Genomic DNA, 13,840 nt, shown 5'->3' with positions numbered 1-13,840 from the left:
CTGCTCCAGCAGTGGCTCCTGCTGAAAACAAGCCGTGATTTTCTGGATTTATATTTCTCCTCAGTTTTACCGGGAAGGGAGAGCAATATATTTACCCCGAGACTCCCAATTTCTTAGCGGATTTAAGGAATTTTCAGATTGTTCTGCTTTTTTTTTTCTCATAAAGAAACCAAATAATTTAGTTGTCAGAATGGAACTATGTTAAATCTGTAGAAGGTTTAGACTGAGCTCCAGCACTGTTTATTCAACAGACTAAACCAAAATGGAGTCATTCATACTGAATCTGCACATTAAACATTAAAATGTACACATAAGTTTCACATTTATCTGACCTTCCAAAATGTCAGAAGAAAGTCAGACAATAGCCAAATCTCCAGAGGCTAGGTCTAGCTGACATTATAAAATCACTGCACTCAGAATGCTGAGGAAGGAAGCCAGCCTGGGCTACACAGTAAGACCCTGTAACAAAACCAAAAAGTAGTGTTCTGTTGCCCATTCTGTTTTGCAGAATGCCATTAAACTCATGAATTACAAAAATAAGTCTTGTTAGCACAGCATCAGTGGCTCACTCCAGTAATTCTAGCTTATACCTGAAGGGTCAAAGTTTGAAGCCAACATGGACAAAAATTCTCTGAGCCTCCCATCTGCAAAATCAGAAAGTACAAGACTAGAGGCATGGCTGAAGTGGTAAATGATCTGTCTGCTAAGTTTGAGGCCTAAGTTCAAATTCCAATACCATGTGAATCTATAACTTCCAGAAAGTGTTAGCTGTGATCAGTACCCAACTTCTTATAAATTTCCATACAGTAAACACATTGATTTATTTAACAAATATATATTGCGTACAAAACCCAGCAGAAAACATAACAAAGATGTCTTTTTTTTTTTTTTTTTGCCAGTCCTGGGGCTTGAACTCAGTGTTTGGTCACTGTGCCTGAGCTTTTATTCAAGGCTAGCACTCTTATCTCTTGGCTTTTTCTGTGTATGTGGTGCTGAGGAATCGAATCCAGGACTTCATGCATGCTAGGCAAGCACTCTACCATTAAGCCACATTCTCAAAACTGGAGGGTTCAGTTTTGAACAGTGTGGTGCATCAAAACTATTGGAGGGATTAAGCAGTGATATAGTCACACTGTCTTCAAATATTCATTCTGGCAGGGGAGAGAAACTACACTATGAATTTGAGAGGCAAGGACAAGCAAGAAAGGCCTACTGCAAAATCATTGTTAGTTCAATAATCCAGATGGCTTCACAAGGTGCTACCAGTTTGATTTCTAGCTAATTGGATGGCTCTGGGACATAAGAAAAACTGATGCCAAATTTGAACTGGAGTAGCTGTTTTCCTCTTGTTTTGTATTTGATATTTCTAAGAGTTGAGAATAGTAACTTTCAGACATGCTGAAGACGGCAACACAGTATGGAAACTAATCATTTAAACAAGTTAGTTGGCATATGGTAGTTGAATGTTTTCAGGCCAGATTGCCTGCTTTTTTAATTTATTCCATCTCTAGATAATGACTTAAACTATTTTCAGTGTTTAGTTTCTTTACCTAATAGGCTCTATTCAGGATTTCTGAAAGGCTTAAATAACTTCATACTTGTAAAACCATTGGAATAGTATATGAAATGTAGTAAGGGGCTGGGAGTGTGGCCTAGTGGTAGAGTGCTTGCCTACCATGCAATGAAGCCCTGGGTTTGATTCTTCAGTACCACTTACACAGAAAAAACTGGAAGTAATGCTGTGGCTCAAGTGGTATAGAGCTCTAGCCTTGAAAAGCCCAAAGACAGTGCCCAGGACCTGAGTTCAAGCCCCAGTCTGGCAAATTAAAATAAAAAAATGTAGTGAGCTTGTTAGCCATTATTACATTTCAGGTTTTTAAGTGAGTCTAGGTAAATTTATACAGTGCAGAAAACAGGGCTGCTTTACTTAGCATCTTCCTTTGACAACCAAGCCTGTTGACACAGGGTGTCACATATTAATGTACCTTATGAAAGACATCACTGTAACAGCTTGTAGAAACAAGCTTGCAAGCTAATGTGTTGGTGCACTGTGAGCCTTGTGGTTTCTTTTTTTTTTTTTTTTTTTTGCCAGTCCTGGGCTTGAGCTCAGGGCCTGAGCACTGTCCTTGGACTTTCTCAAGGCTAGAGCTCTACCACTTGAGCCTCAGCACCACTTCTGACTTTTTTTTCTATGTATGTGGTACCGGGGAATCGAACCCGGGTCTTCATGCATGCTAGGCAAGCACTTTAACCACTAGGCCAAACTCCCGGCCCCCGAGCCTTGTGGTTTCTAAGTGTGGAATATAAGCTGCCAGTTACAACATTGTTTCGTGCTGCTGACAAGTGTTCCTATTTGAGGCCATTTTTAGTGTGTAGTGTGTGTGTGCTAGGGATAAAACCCAGGGCCTTCTGCAAGCAAAACATGGACTAAACTAAGCTACTTTCTTACCTTTACAATAAGGTAAAAGTTATGTTTAGGGCTGGGAGTTTGGCCTAGTGGTAGAGTGCTTGCTTAGCATGCACGAAGACCCAGGTTTGATTTCTCGGTACCACATATATAGAAAAAAGCCGGAAATGGTGCTGAGGCTTAAGGTGGTAGAGCTCTAGCCTTGAAAAAGTCCAAGGACAGGGCTCTGCCCCTGAGCTCAAGCCCAGGACTGGGGAAAAAAAAAAAGTTATGTTTATTCTCAGGCAATGAGGTCATTCCATGAAAGGTCTTACACATTCGCATAGCATTTATAGTTTATAAGGCACTTCTATACATCTGTATTAACCAGCTTTCAAAGCTGTAATGATCACTGTTTTCTGGTCTTAATGCATTGTGCAGACATTCACACAAGTGAACAGTTTTGTATATGGCAGAAACTGCTGGACCAATGTTGTAAGCCTGTATCCTCAGCACTCAGGAGTCTGAGGCAGACTCCAGAAGAAGAAGAAGGAGTAGGAAGAGAAGGAGGGGGTAGGGAAGGCTGGGGTGTAGCCCAGTGACAAAGTGCTTGCCTAGCAAGTGCATCATACTGGGGTTCAATCCCCAATAGCAAAAAAGACAAAAAAACAAAAACAAAAAAAAACACTTAAAGAAAATTATACACTATTGCTTCTGCCATAGTTGGATTTGTTTTTTTGTTGTTGTTGTTGTTGTTTTGCCCGTCCTGGGGCTTGAACTCAGGGTCTGAGCACTGTCTTTGGACTTTCTCAAGGCTAGAGCTCTACCACTTGAGCCACAGCACCACTTCCAGCTTTTTTTTGTTTTTTGGTGAGGGGGGAGAGGAGTCATGGGGCTTGAACTCAGCCTGGGTGCTGTCCCTGAGCTCTTCAGCTCAAGGCTACTGCCCTACCCTCGAACCAAGCCCCACTTCCCATTTTTTAGAGGTTAACTGGAGTAGCCTCCTGAGTAGCTAGGATTACAGGCGTGAGCCACCGTGTCACCGTGTCCAGCTACTTCCAGCTTTTTCTATGTATGTGGTACCGAGGAATGGCAGACAGGTCTTCGTGCATACTAGGCAAGCACTCTACCAAACTCCTGGTCCTCTTTAGCACAGACTGGCCTCAAACTCTTGATCTTCCTGCCTTAGCCTCCTGAGTGCAGGAATACAGATGTACACCAGCATGCTCAGCCATGGTATGTGATTTCTGAGATCATAAAAGACTGTCTATACTTGGCTCGTCTGTTTTTCTCATTTACACACGCATAGTAGCTGTGGGGAAGCTCCGTGTCATTAATTTACTCTGGTGTCCCTGTGGAGAGGCCTGCAGAAGAGCTAGGCTTCCTCCTGAGGCTCCTCAAGGTGATCTGCAAGTCCCAGCCAGGCTGGCAAAGGACTACGCCCAGCTGACCCTGATCACAGGTGGGAGACACCAGCACCTGGCTGCATATACTTTGATAAATGAAATGAAACCCCAAATGAAAATACAGGCAATTGCCAAACACCTCTGGCTCATGTCTATAATTTAGCTCCTCTGGAGGCTGAAATCATAGGACTGCAGCTTGAAGCCAGCCCAGGCAGGAAAGTTTGTAAGACTTTTTTTTTTTTTTTTTGGTTGTAGGGCTTGAACTCTGGGCCTGGGTGCTGTCCCTGAGCAATTCGGCTCAAGGCTACTGCCCTACCCCTTGAGCCACAGCACCACTTCCAATTTTCTCATGGACTTTTTACTGCCTGGGCAGGGTTTGAACCTTGCTCAGATCTCAGTCTCCTGAGTAGCTAAGAGTACAGGTGTGAGCCACCACTCCTGGCTTCTATGAGACTCTTATCTCCAATTAGCCACCAAAAAACCACAGAATTAAGGCTGTGGCTCAAGTGTAACTTATGGTATAGTGCTACATTTGCGAGAGAGGAAAAAAAAAATCTCAGAGCACACAAGTCCTGAATTCAAGCTCCAGGACTGATACAAAACCGAAACCAAACCAAACCAAATAAGCAAAACAAAAACAAAAACACCCCTAAAAAACAAAACAAAAAAACAGGCAATGTGACTTGTAGAATTCTCCACAGAGATGGCATTCTTATTTATTTGCTTTTTGCCATAGCTACTAGTAAATCCTATATTTTCTTTTGGCCTTTATAGTAAGTGTATATACCCTTACATACACATCCAGTTACAGGACTTATTTCCTTTTCTTTTTTTCCCCTTTCCCTTTCTTCCTTCTCTCTTCCTTTTCCTCTTCCCCTCACCCCCCCCCCCCCGCCCTACTTCCTTCCCTGAGCTGAATTTTTCTGGTGCTGCTTGATAGCTAAGCACTCTACAACCTGAGTCGAACCTCTAGCCCTACACTTTCTTTTACTGAAATGAAAAGGCTAATGGGAAAATAGTTCTTTTTTTTTTTTTCTTTTTTTTTTTTGCCAGTCCTGGGCTTGAGCTCAGGGCCTGAGCACTGTCCTTGGACTTTCTCAAGGCTAGAGCTCTACCACTTGAGCCTCGGCACCACTTCTGGCTTTTTTCTATATATGTGGTACCGAGGAATCGAACCCGGGTCTTTGTGCATGCTAGGCAAGTACTTTAACCACTAGGCCAAACTCCCGGCATGGGAAAATAGTTCTTTAAATAAAAAAGATTCCTAGCTAGTATCTTTCTTTTTCCTTCCATCCTGCTTCTTCCTTCCTTCCTTCTCTTTCTTGCTTTCTTTCTGCTCATGCCCATAATCCTAGCTACTCAGGAAACAGTCTTGGAAGATCACAGTTCAAAGGAAGCCTGGGGGAGTTTGGCCTAGTGGTAGAGTGCTCATCTAGCATGCATGAAGCCCTGGGTTTGATTCCTCAGTGCCACATACACAAAAACAGCCGGAAATGGTGCTATGGCTCAAGTGTTAGAGCTCTAGCCTTGAGAAAGCCTAAGGACAGTGCCTAGTCCCTGAGTTCAAGCCCCAGGACTAGCAAAAACAAAAACAAAAACAAAAACAAGCTAGCCTGGGTAGAAAAAGTCCTGAGATTCCACCTCCAATGCCAGACTGGAGTTGTGATTCAAGTGGTGGAGTGTCACTGGTGAGCAAGAAGGCTGAGAGTGCCAGGCTAAGTTCAAACCTGAGCTCAGGTCCTGAGAACACAAAACTGGTTAAATAAGATGCATCATTTATTTTTCCTGAGTTACCAGAATAGCTCATTGCTAGTAACAAATCCCTATCCTATTTGTGTGGGAAGCATACTAGTCCACAGCACAGAATTGACACAAAAAGTGTATCAACTTTGAAACAGTAGAAAGATGTAAAGACTAACACATAGGTAATTGGACAAAAATAAAAACTCAATCCTATTATTACTAATGAACTTGCTTAATGTACTTCTTTACAGCATATGTTAAAATTATAGGTATGAATTTATTTAGTTTTGCCAGGATTTTCTTTCCCAATATATATATATACCCTTGGCAGGAGAAGACCCTGTGATATTTTCATGGGGTGCTTGCCTTAAGGTAAATACTTTTTAGTATTTTAGAAATTAGGAGGAGGCTTTTAGAAATTAAAGTAGAGAAAGTTAATAGGTACTATAATTTTCACATACGATTGTTACCAAAACAGTAAGCCAAACCAAAGAACAAATTTTCTTAATATTACTTCTTGACTACAGTTTTATCGTTTAAATTTGAATATGCTTTACCAAACCAGTTATGTTCCAATAACCTTATGAATGAAAAATCATTAAGAGTTAAGAGCAAAAAGTGGTGATATTATTTCACTAGTCCTAAGTTCAGTTAAATTACTTCCATAAAGCAGTTCTTCCCATGTTTAACATAAAGAAAAGTGAAACTATGAGATGCCGGTAATAGTTTATGAGATATGTGTGCTTTTACTAGTTCATCATTGATAATCTTTGATAATCAAGAGCAAATTAATAAGCTAACATTTAAAAATGTATACTTTAATAAGTATAAAATACATAAACAATTTGGCAAGCTTGTAGAGAAGCTGACCAAGATACATAAATTAGGAAATACAAGTGTCCATCTATATTTTCTATATTTCATTTTCTCAGGATATTTATTAAGGTTGTTTAATATACAATTTTGTACTTGTCATTTTGGATGTCCTTTATTGTAAAGATAATTCTTTGATGATAAACAGCAGCCTCAATGATTATTCTGGACCTCCACGCTGAAAAGAAAAACATAAAGGAGATTAAACAATAAAATGACTCAGGTTATGTTTATGGCTACTTACAGAATTACACAGTGAGGAAGTAGAATTCTGGCTCTGGTGGTAGAGCACCAGCCTTGAGTGAAAAAGCTAAAGGGACAGCACCAGGGCCCTGAATTCAAACCCAAGCACACACACACAAAAAAATCCAAAAACCAAAACCAAAACTACACAAGTAGAAACTATACAAATGTACACAATGATCTCTGATTTGTTAAAAACAATTCAGGTTTTTAAAGTTTTGGTGCATTCACATTTATTGCATAAACATTATCGACCTGGGCCAGGAATTTGGCCTAGTGGTGGAGTGCTTGCCTAGCATGCATGAAGACCTGGGTTCGATTCTTCAGTACCACATGCATAGAAAAAAAAAAGCTGGAAGTGGTGCTGTGGCTCAAGTGGTAGATTTCTAACCTTGAGAAAGCCTAAGGGCAGTGCTCAGGCTCTGAGTTCAAGGCCCAGGACTGGCAAACAAACATAAAAAATCACTGACCTATATCAGTTATTATAACGTTTCTTTGTCTTGGAAGCTTTTTGTTGGTTAGACACATCATTTATAATATGATGTAAAAATCAATGTTAATACATTCTTTAATAAAAAAACAAAACAGAATACCTAGGAGCTGTTTATCAAGAGGCTTTAATTGGTCAACCATGGTGCTACCTTACTGAGGGCCTGATGAGGGTTTGTTTCTCACAGTCCTGGCCTCCACCTTTTCTTAACTCTGACCATACACAACCAAACAGTAGGAAGAGCATGCACGCCAAAGTGTTAATGGTACTTTACACAATCCTGTAATAAACAATAATCACATACTTGGATAAATTCCATTTCTTCTTGAGATATCAGTTTCCTTCTGTATTTCTGAGGTAATGTTTTTAATATTGCTGCAGTGTCTGGTGGACCCTGATGCATCACGTCTGGTGATTTACTTCCTTTAGCATGCTGGGAGACCAAAGAAGAGTGAGGTGGAAGCCCTGCCGACCTCAAAGCTTCTGATGCTGAAATTTAAAAAAAGCCAATTAGGGAAATCACTCAGGTGTATTAAAATGTTATTTTGAGCAGGGTGCTGGAGGCTCATACCTATAACCCTAGCTATTCAGAGGTCTGAGATCTGGGGACCACATTTGAAGCCAGCCTGGGCAAGAAAGTCAGACTCATTTCCAGTAAGCCATTCAGAAAATGCCAAGAGTGGTGCTGTGGCTCAAGTGGTAGAGCTTTAACCATTAGCCAAAAGCAGCTCAAGGATAGTACCCAGGCCGAGTTCAAGCTCCAGGACCAACCTCTACCAAAAAAAAGTTATTTTCAATTTAGCTACTACTGACTCAATTCATTCTTGAAATCAGATCAACTCATTTTAAAAATAATTCCTCTGTGTGTGTGTGTGTGTATGTGTATATACTTGGACAAATTCAGGGTCTGGGCACTGTTACTGAACTTTTTTTACTCAAGGCTGGTACTGTGCCTCTTGAAACAGAGCTTTACTTCTAGCTTTTTGGTAGTTAATTGGAAATGTCTGCTGGACTTTCCTGCCCAGGCTGGAACTGCAATCCTTAGATCTCAGCCTACTGAGGTAACTAGAATTACAGATGTGAGCCAATGGCAATCCGGTTTCTATTTTTGTTTCAATTTATATGGCAGTCCTTGGGATTGAACTCAGAGTCTTGGCACTATCCCTGAGTTTTCATGCTCAACGTGTGCATTCTACCACTTGAGGGGCAGCTCCACTTCTAGATTTTTTGTAGTTAATTTGAGATGAGTATCACAGACTTTCCTACCCATGCTGGCTTTGAACCACAGTCTTCAGATCTCAGCCTCCTGAGTAGTTAGGATTACAGCCATGAGCCACTGGTACCCAGCTTGAATGTTTAAAAAAATGTTTTTTTCAATAAACAGCAACTTACCACTGAGTTTAGGATTGTCTCTTCTATTAGGAAATCTTATTAATGGAGTATGTGGCTTGACTGCCTAAAGAAAAATAAAATGTGTAAAAAACAAACAAACAAATCCTTAAAACCCATCTGCAAAAACAATGATCTACTAATATTATTCTTGACAACAACTTTAAATTGTAAAGCTGATCTATGCACTGTTACTAATTCATAACTTTGGACTATATACATTGTTTTATTGAGCCACCAACAAATGTGTAAACAACCCAATGAAGAAACAACATGGATTGTGTGTTGCATGACTAAGGAAAGAACAGGAAAAATAGACACTGCTGGCTTACACCTGTAATCCTAGCTATTCAGGAGGCTGAGATCTGAGGATCACGGTTAAAAGTCAGCCCTGAAGGAAAGTCTGTAAGATAACTCTAACCACCAGAAAACTGGAAGTGGCATTGTGGCTCAAAGCCTTGAGCTGAAGAGCTTAGGGACAACACCCAGACCTTGAATTCAAGTTCCAAGACTGACAACATTAACAACAAAACCCACTTTAATATCAGATATTAGCTGTACAAGGGTTTTTTCATTGAGCTATTTCTACACACGAATACATGTGCCCAATTTCACCCTCTCATCATTCTCCCTTTCCCAGAACCCCTTTTTGAAACATTTTCAACAGATTTCTCCTTCTCTTTCCAGTCTTGCCTCATCAATGTCTTAGGTAACTGTTATTTGATATCCTGAAGTACTTTTTTTTTAAAAACAAAGCTTTTATTTTGTTGGTTTTATTTCGTGGAATGAAATTATTATTATTATTATTATTATTATTATTATTATTATTATTATGTTTGACAGTCCTGAGGCTTGAATTCGCTCAGCTACTTGAGCCACAGTGTCACTTCCAGCTTTTTTTTATGTATGTGGTACCCAGGAATCAAACCTAGGTCTTCATGAACGCTAGGCAAGCACAATCACTAGGCCAAACTCCTAGACCTGAATTTATTTTTTAAATTTTTAATTTTTTTTTGGTTGGGAAATAGGGACTAGGAGGAGGCAATATTAACACACACATGCACGTACGCACACATGCACGCACGCACACAACCACAACCACAGATTCTGATAGTGAAGAGTAAATCTTCATCAGATACTGTGAATTTCTATCTCTGGACCATATAGAGGGGTATGGCTTAAGAAGGTCCAACACTATTTACCAAAATTAGAGCCAATGCCATGAACACAGAGGAAGCTCAAGTTACAACCACTGCTCTGCCTTAACTTCCATCTCACCACTTCCAATGGCAGTGAAGAATGAGACTAACCAGTATGGAGACATGGAGATCTCAGGACTACTAGCTTTGACTAGTGAATCAAATCTTGGGTTGGTATAACACAGTGCCTCTAGTGTCATGTAGGAAGTAAATGCTTCCTACCCATAACTTCTAAATCTAATCAGTGAAATTGTGTGTGTGTGTGTGTGTGTGTGTGTGTGTGTGTGTGTGTGTATACATGCACTGGCACATGCTCCAATACTGGGTCTCGATCTCAGGGCCCAGGCAGTGTCACTGAGTTCTGTAATTCAAGGCTGGTACTCTACCACTTGAGCCACAGCTCTACGTCTAGCTTTTTGCTCAGATAAGAATCTCATAGATTTTACTGCCCGGGCTGACTTTGAACTGTGATCTTTAGGTCCCAGTCTACTGAATAGCTAGAAATACAAGTGGGAGTCACCCATGTCTGACAGAACACCAGATCTCAGGACCATACCACGTGGCGAAGGAAAACCATATAATTAATCTCTGAACTGTCCAGCTCAAAGACAATTTCTCTAATAAATCTGAAAGACCCAAGACTCAACTAACCTCCTTGGAGAATATAGTAGGTGGTCTTTAGACATGGAAGAAATGAATCAGAGAAGAGAATAAAAAGAGGAGCTGAGACAATAATAAAGGAGAAAACTGGCACAGAGCCTTATTATTCCATGAGGTGGAGGAGGGAATTTATTGGATTTCTGGCAAAAATCCACTTTATCTTCTCAATTCAATCAGATTAATAAAGCCTCTGAAGATTTATACCTTGCTGTCATTGTTTCTCTGACCCAACCAGTGACTATGATCATGTTCCAACATTAAATAGGGGAGAAAATAAATGTGTGCTCTCTCTGAATGGCATCCACATATGTCCTCAGACAAACACATCCACATCAGCCAGAGAAGTGGATGAGCAGTGATGCACAGGCAGCTGATTTGTTTTGAGCAAAGCAGTATGTAATGCTAGGCCGGATTAAATCTTTCTTTTTCTTTTGCTCTCTTTTCTGACAAGGAGCCAACTAAAATAATGTTTTTGTTCCTAAGTCTGTCCCCATGCAGGACCCCAAAAAAGAACTCGGATGACTTTCTAAGCCACCTTCAGTTAAATATGGCTGTCAATATTCTTCCTTGCCAGACTTTTCAGTAACTAGAAAAAAAAAAAATCTCTAGAGTTGTCCTAGAATTAATCACCTTCATCCACAGAGAATGCCATTCTTTATTTCAGCACTCTGGGGCTTCTGGGAACTCCTTTTGGATTAAATTATTTTTTTAATAAAAAAATTATTTTGGTCAGTCTGAGGTTTGAACTCCGGGTCCTATCCCTGAGCTCTTCAGCTCAAGGCTAGCTCTCTACTACTTTAAGCCATGGTGCCATACTTCAGGTTTTCTGGTGGTTAACTGGAGCTAAGAGTCTTACAGACTTGTGCCTGGGATGGCTTTGACCTGTGATCCTAAGATCTCAGACTCCTGAGTAGCTAGGATTGCAGGCTTGAGTCACCAGCACCTGGCTGATTTTATTTATTTTGTCTTAAAGTAGCTGTACAAAGGGATTGCAGTTTATCAAAGCAGTTTATAAATACGATGCATCTTGATCAGTGATACCCCTTTCAACATTTTTACCTATCTCTTATCCATCCCTTCCCTGTTTTTTTTTTTTGTTTTTGTTTTTTTTTTTTTGCCAGTCCTGAGCTTGAGCTCAGGGCCTGAGCACTGTCCTTGGGCTTTCTTAAGGCGAGAGCTCTACCACTTGAGCCTCAGCACCACTTCCGGCTTTTTTTCTGTATATGTGGTACCAAGGAATCGAATTTAGGTCTTTGTGCATGCGAGGCAAGCAGTCTACCACTAGGCCAAACTCCCAGCCTTCTCTTATTCTTAATTAGGATACACATTGTATGCATGTGTGTCTTAGGATACACATTGAATTCATTCCCTTATCCTCTTCATTCATCCATCCTTTCCCCCTTGACCCCACCCCACCCCTTTCAAGTACTTCCTGTTTATTTTGTTGAACTTTGCCTTTGCACTCTTCTACCATATTTCAGTTAATACATTTGTAACTGGACATTAAACGATTCCTTTAAAGTACATGCACTCGGACTGGGAGTGCTTGCCTATCATGCATGAAGACCCGTGGTTCAATTCCTCAGTACCACATTAAAAAAAAAATCCAGAAGTGGTTCTATAGGTCAAGTGGTAGAATGCTAGCCTTGAGCAAAAGAAGCTCAGGAACAGTGCCCAGGCACTGAGTTCAAGCCCCAGGTCTGGTAAAAGAAAAGAAACAAAAATGCCTGTTTTCTAAAGTGTCTGCACTGTACTGTTTTATACACCTAAGAGTGATGTATGAAGATTTCCAATGTTAGTTTCTATTCACATCACCATTTGATATTGCCAGCACTAAATTTTAGTCACAAGGAGTGATTGTGATCATGAGCTGGTGGTTCACAGTTATAATCCTAGCTACTCTTGAGGCTGTCGCTGAGTTCTGAGAAACATAGTTGAAGACAGCCCTGGCAGACAATCATACTCATCTTCAATTAACCACAAAAAGCCTGCAGTGGAGCCTTGCTAAAGCAATAGAGCCCCAAACTTGAGCGAAAAAGCAAAGGAAGAGCATGAGGTCCTGAGTTCAAGCCCAGATCAGTAGGAGAGGGGAAAAAAAGACTGCACAGCTAAGACAGAGCATATACAACGTTCTGGTCTAGCCAGTACCAACAAAAAATGTTAGTCATTTTGGTGGATATGTAGTACCTTCTGGTTTTAACTATTTTCCTGGCAAGCAAGGACTGTTGAGTATAGTTATATGCTCCATCAAAGACCCATTTTAGATTATATGATTTTATATGATATATTGATATATATGGTTATGTATTATAGATACCAGGCCTTTATCAGATGTTCTCTGTCCTTACATAATTTTCAATTAGGACAAAGTCTTTTAGAAATGTGCTAGGGCTGGGAGTTGGCCTAGCTGTAGAGTGATTGTCTAGAAGCTGGGTTCGATTCCTCAGTACCATGTACACAGAAAAAGCCGAAAGTGGCACTGTAGCTCAAGTGGTAAGAGCGCTGGCCGTGAGGACGAAAGAAAAGCTCAAGGACAGTGCCAAGACCCTGAGTTCGGGTTCCAGGACTGGCAAACAAGAGAAGAAATGTGCTAGTAAGAGGGAAATGCACGTCTCACATGGCAGGTAAAAACCAATCGGTGAATAAAATGCTTGCAAAATTGCAAACGACTACATAAATATGGGTTACAAAAGGTTGTAAACCGAAGGAGCTAACCCCCCTGAAAGTGTCAGGAGTGATCAGATGAGAGTGGACTAACCATATTCCTCTAGCTGCCCATCAAACACGGGGACAAGGCTGGGGCGAGCGGCACTAAAGAACACGCAAGGAACTTGGGCGAGGTCGCGTCGCCCCGGCCTCGGGCGAGGACGCAGCCCAGGAACCGGTTATCCCTCCATTCCCAAGACCTTGAAGGGACGCCGGGTCAGACCCAAGGTTTGCTTCCCTTCACGCCGCCTTCCTCGGATTGGCCGACCCGGGACGTGGCCGGCGACCGCAGACGCCGATTGGCCGTGACTGGCCGCGCTAGGAGGGGCTGCAGAGCCCGCCGACTGCAGCGGCTGGGGTCCTGCGAAGGGGGCCGGGGGCCTCGAGCCTACCTACCTGCCCAGTGAGACGCCGCATTCCCCCTGCAGGGCTCCAGCCCTCAGCTCCGGACTGGCTCACTCCCGGCGCAACAAACTCAAGGTCCCAATGTCAGACACACAACCCGGCGCCGACCCCGTTCCGGGCCGCGCTCACCGCGCATCCTCGGCCCCCGCGTCTCCTCTCCAGCGCCGCGGCCACACCTGTACCATCCCCACCGCCCCAGGTGCGGAAGGGCACCCGAATCCCTTTACCTGAACGACCCTGCTGGCAGACGCCATCTTGCTGCCCATCATGACCCCAGGAAGGGGCAGCTTCCGGGGCGCGAGCGAGCCGAGCCGAGCCGCGGTGCTCCCCCGAAGTGGGC

The 13,840-nt window shown here is 42.0% G+C and overlaps 1 protein-coding gene across 2 annotated transcripts; it reads right to left on the bottom strand.

Moving 5' to 3' along the window:
- Positions 1-6,385: 6,385 nt before the first annotated feature.
- On the bottom strand, positions 6,386-13,840 carry Kgd4 (alpha-ketoglutarate dehydrogenase subunit 4). 2 transcript variants are annotated; one of them, XM_090331125.1, is made up of 4 exons: positions 13,492-13,713; positions 8,534-8,597; positions 7,446-7,630; positions 6,386-6,586 (listed from the first exon to the last, which is right to left on the bottom strand). In XM_090331125.1, the coding sequence occupies exons 1-4, from the start codon at positions 13,510-13,512 to the stop codon at positions 6,569-6,571; spliced, it is 288 nt and encodes a 95-aa protein (XP_090187251.1). In that variant the 5' UTR covers positions 13,513-13,713; the 3' UTR covers positions 6,386-6,568. The 2 variants fall into 2 exon arrangements, with proteins under 2 accessions (XP_090187251.1, XP_090187250.1); XM_090331124.1 differs by lacking the exon at positions 13,492-13,713 and adding an exon at positions 13,728-13,840 and having other exon boundaries at positions 6,390-6,586.

This window comes from Megascapheus bottae, chromosome 4, assembly GCF_031878675.1.
Source record: "Megascapheus bottae isolate mThoBot1 chromosome 4, mThoBot2.hap1, whole genome shotgun sequence".
Taxonomy (NCBI): domain Eukaryota; kingdom Metazoa; phylum Chordata; class Mammalia; order Rodentia; family Geomyidae; genus Megascapheus; species Megascapheus bottae.
This window is presented reverse-complemented; position numbering and strand designations above follow the sequence as displayed.

What these genes read in the sequence shown, in the direction of transcription:
- Kgd4 (XM_090331124.1), bottom strand. Translation starts at nt 13,769, where the DNA reads ATGATGGGCAGCAAGATGGCGTCTGCCAGCAGGGTCGTTCAG. An exon ending in CTGCCAGCAGGGTCGTTCAG is followed by an intron (nt 8,598 to 13,727) that starts GTAAAGGGATTC and finishes ATTTTTCTTTAG; the next exon opens with GCAGTCAAGCCACATACTCC. An exon ending in AGACAATCCTAAACTCAGTG is followed by an intron (nt 7,631 to 8,533) that starts GTAAGTTGCTGT and finishes TTTAAATTTCAG; the next exon opens with CATCAGAAGCTTTGAGGTCG.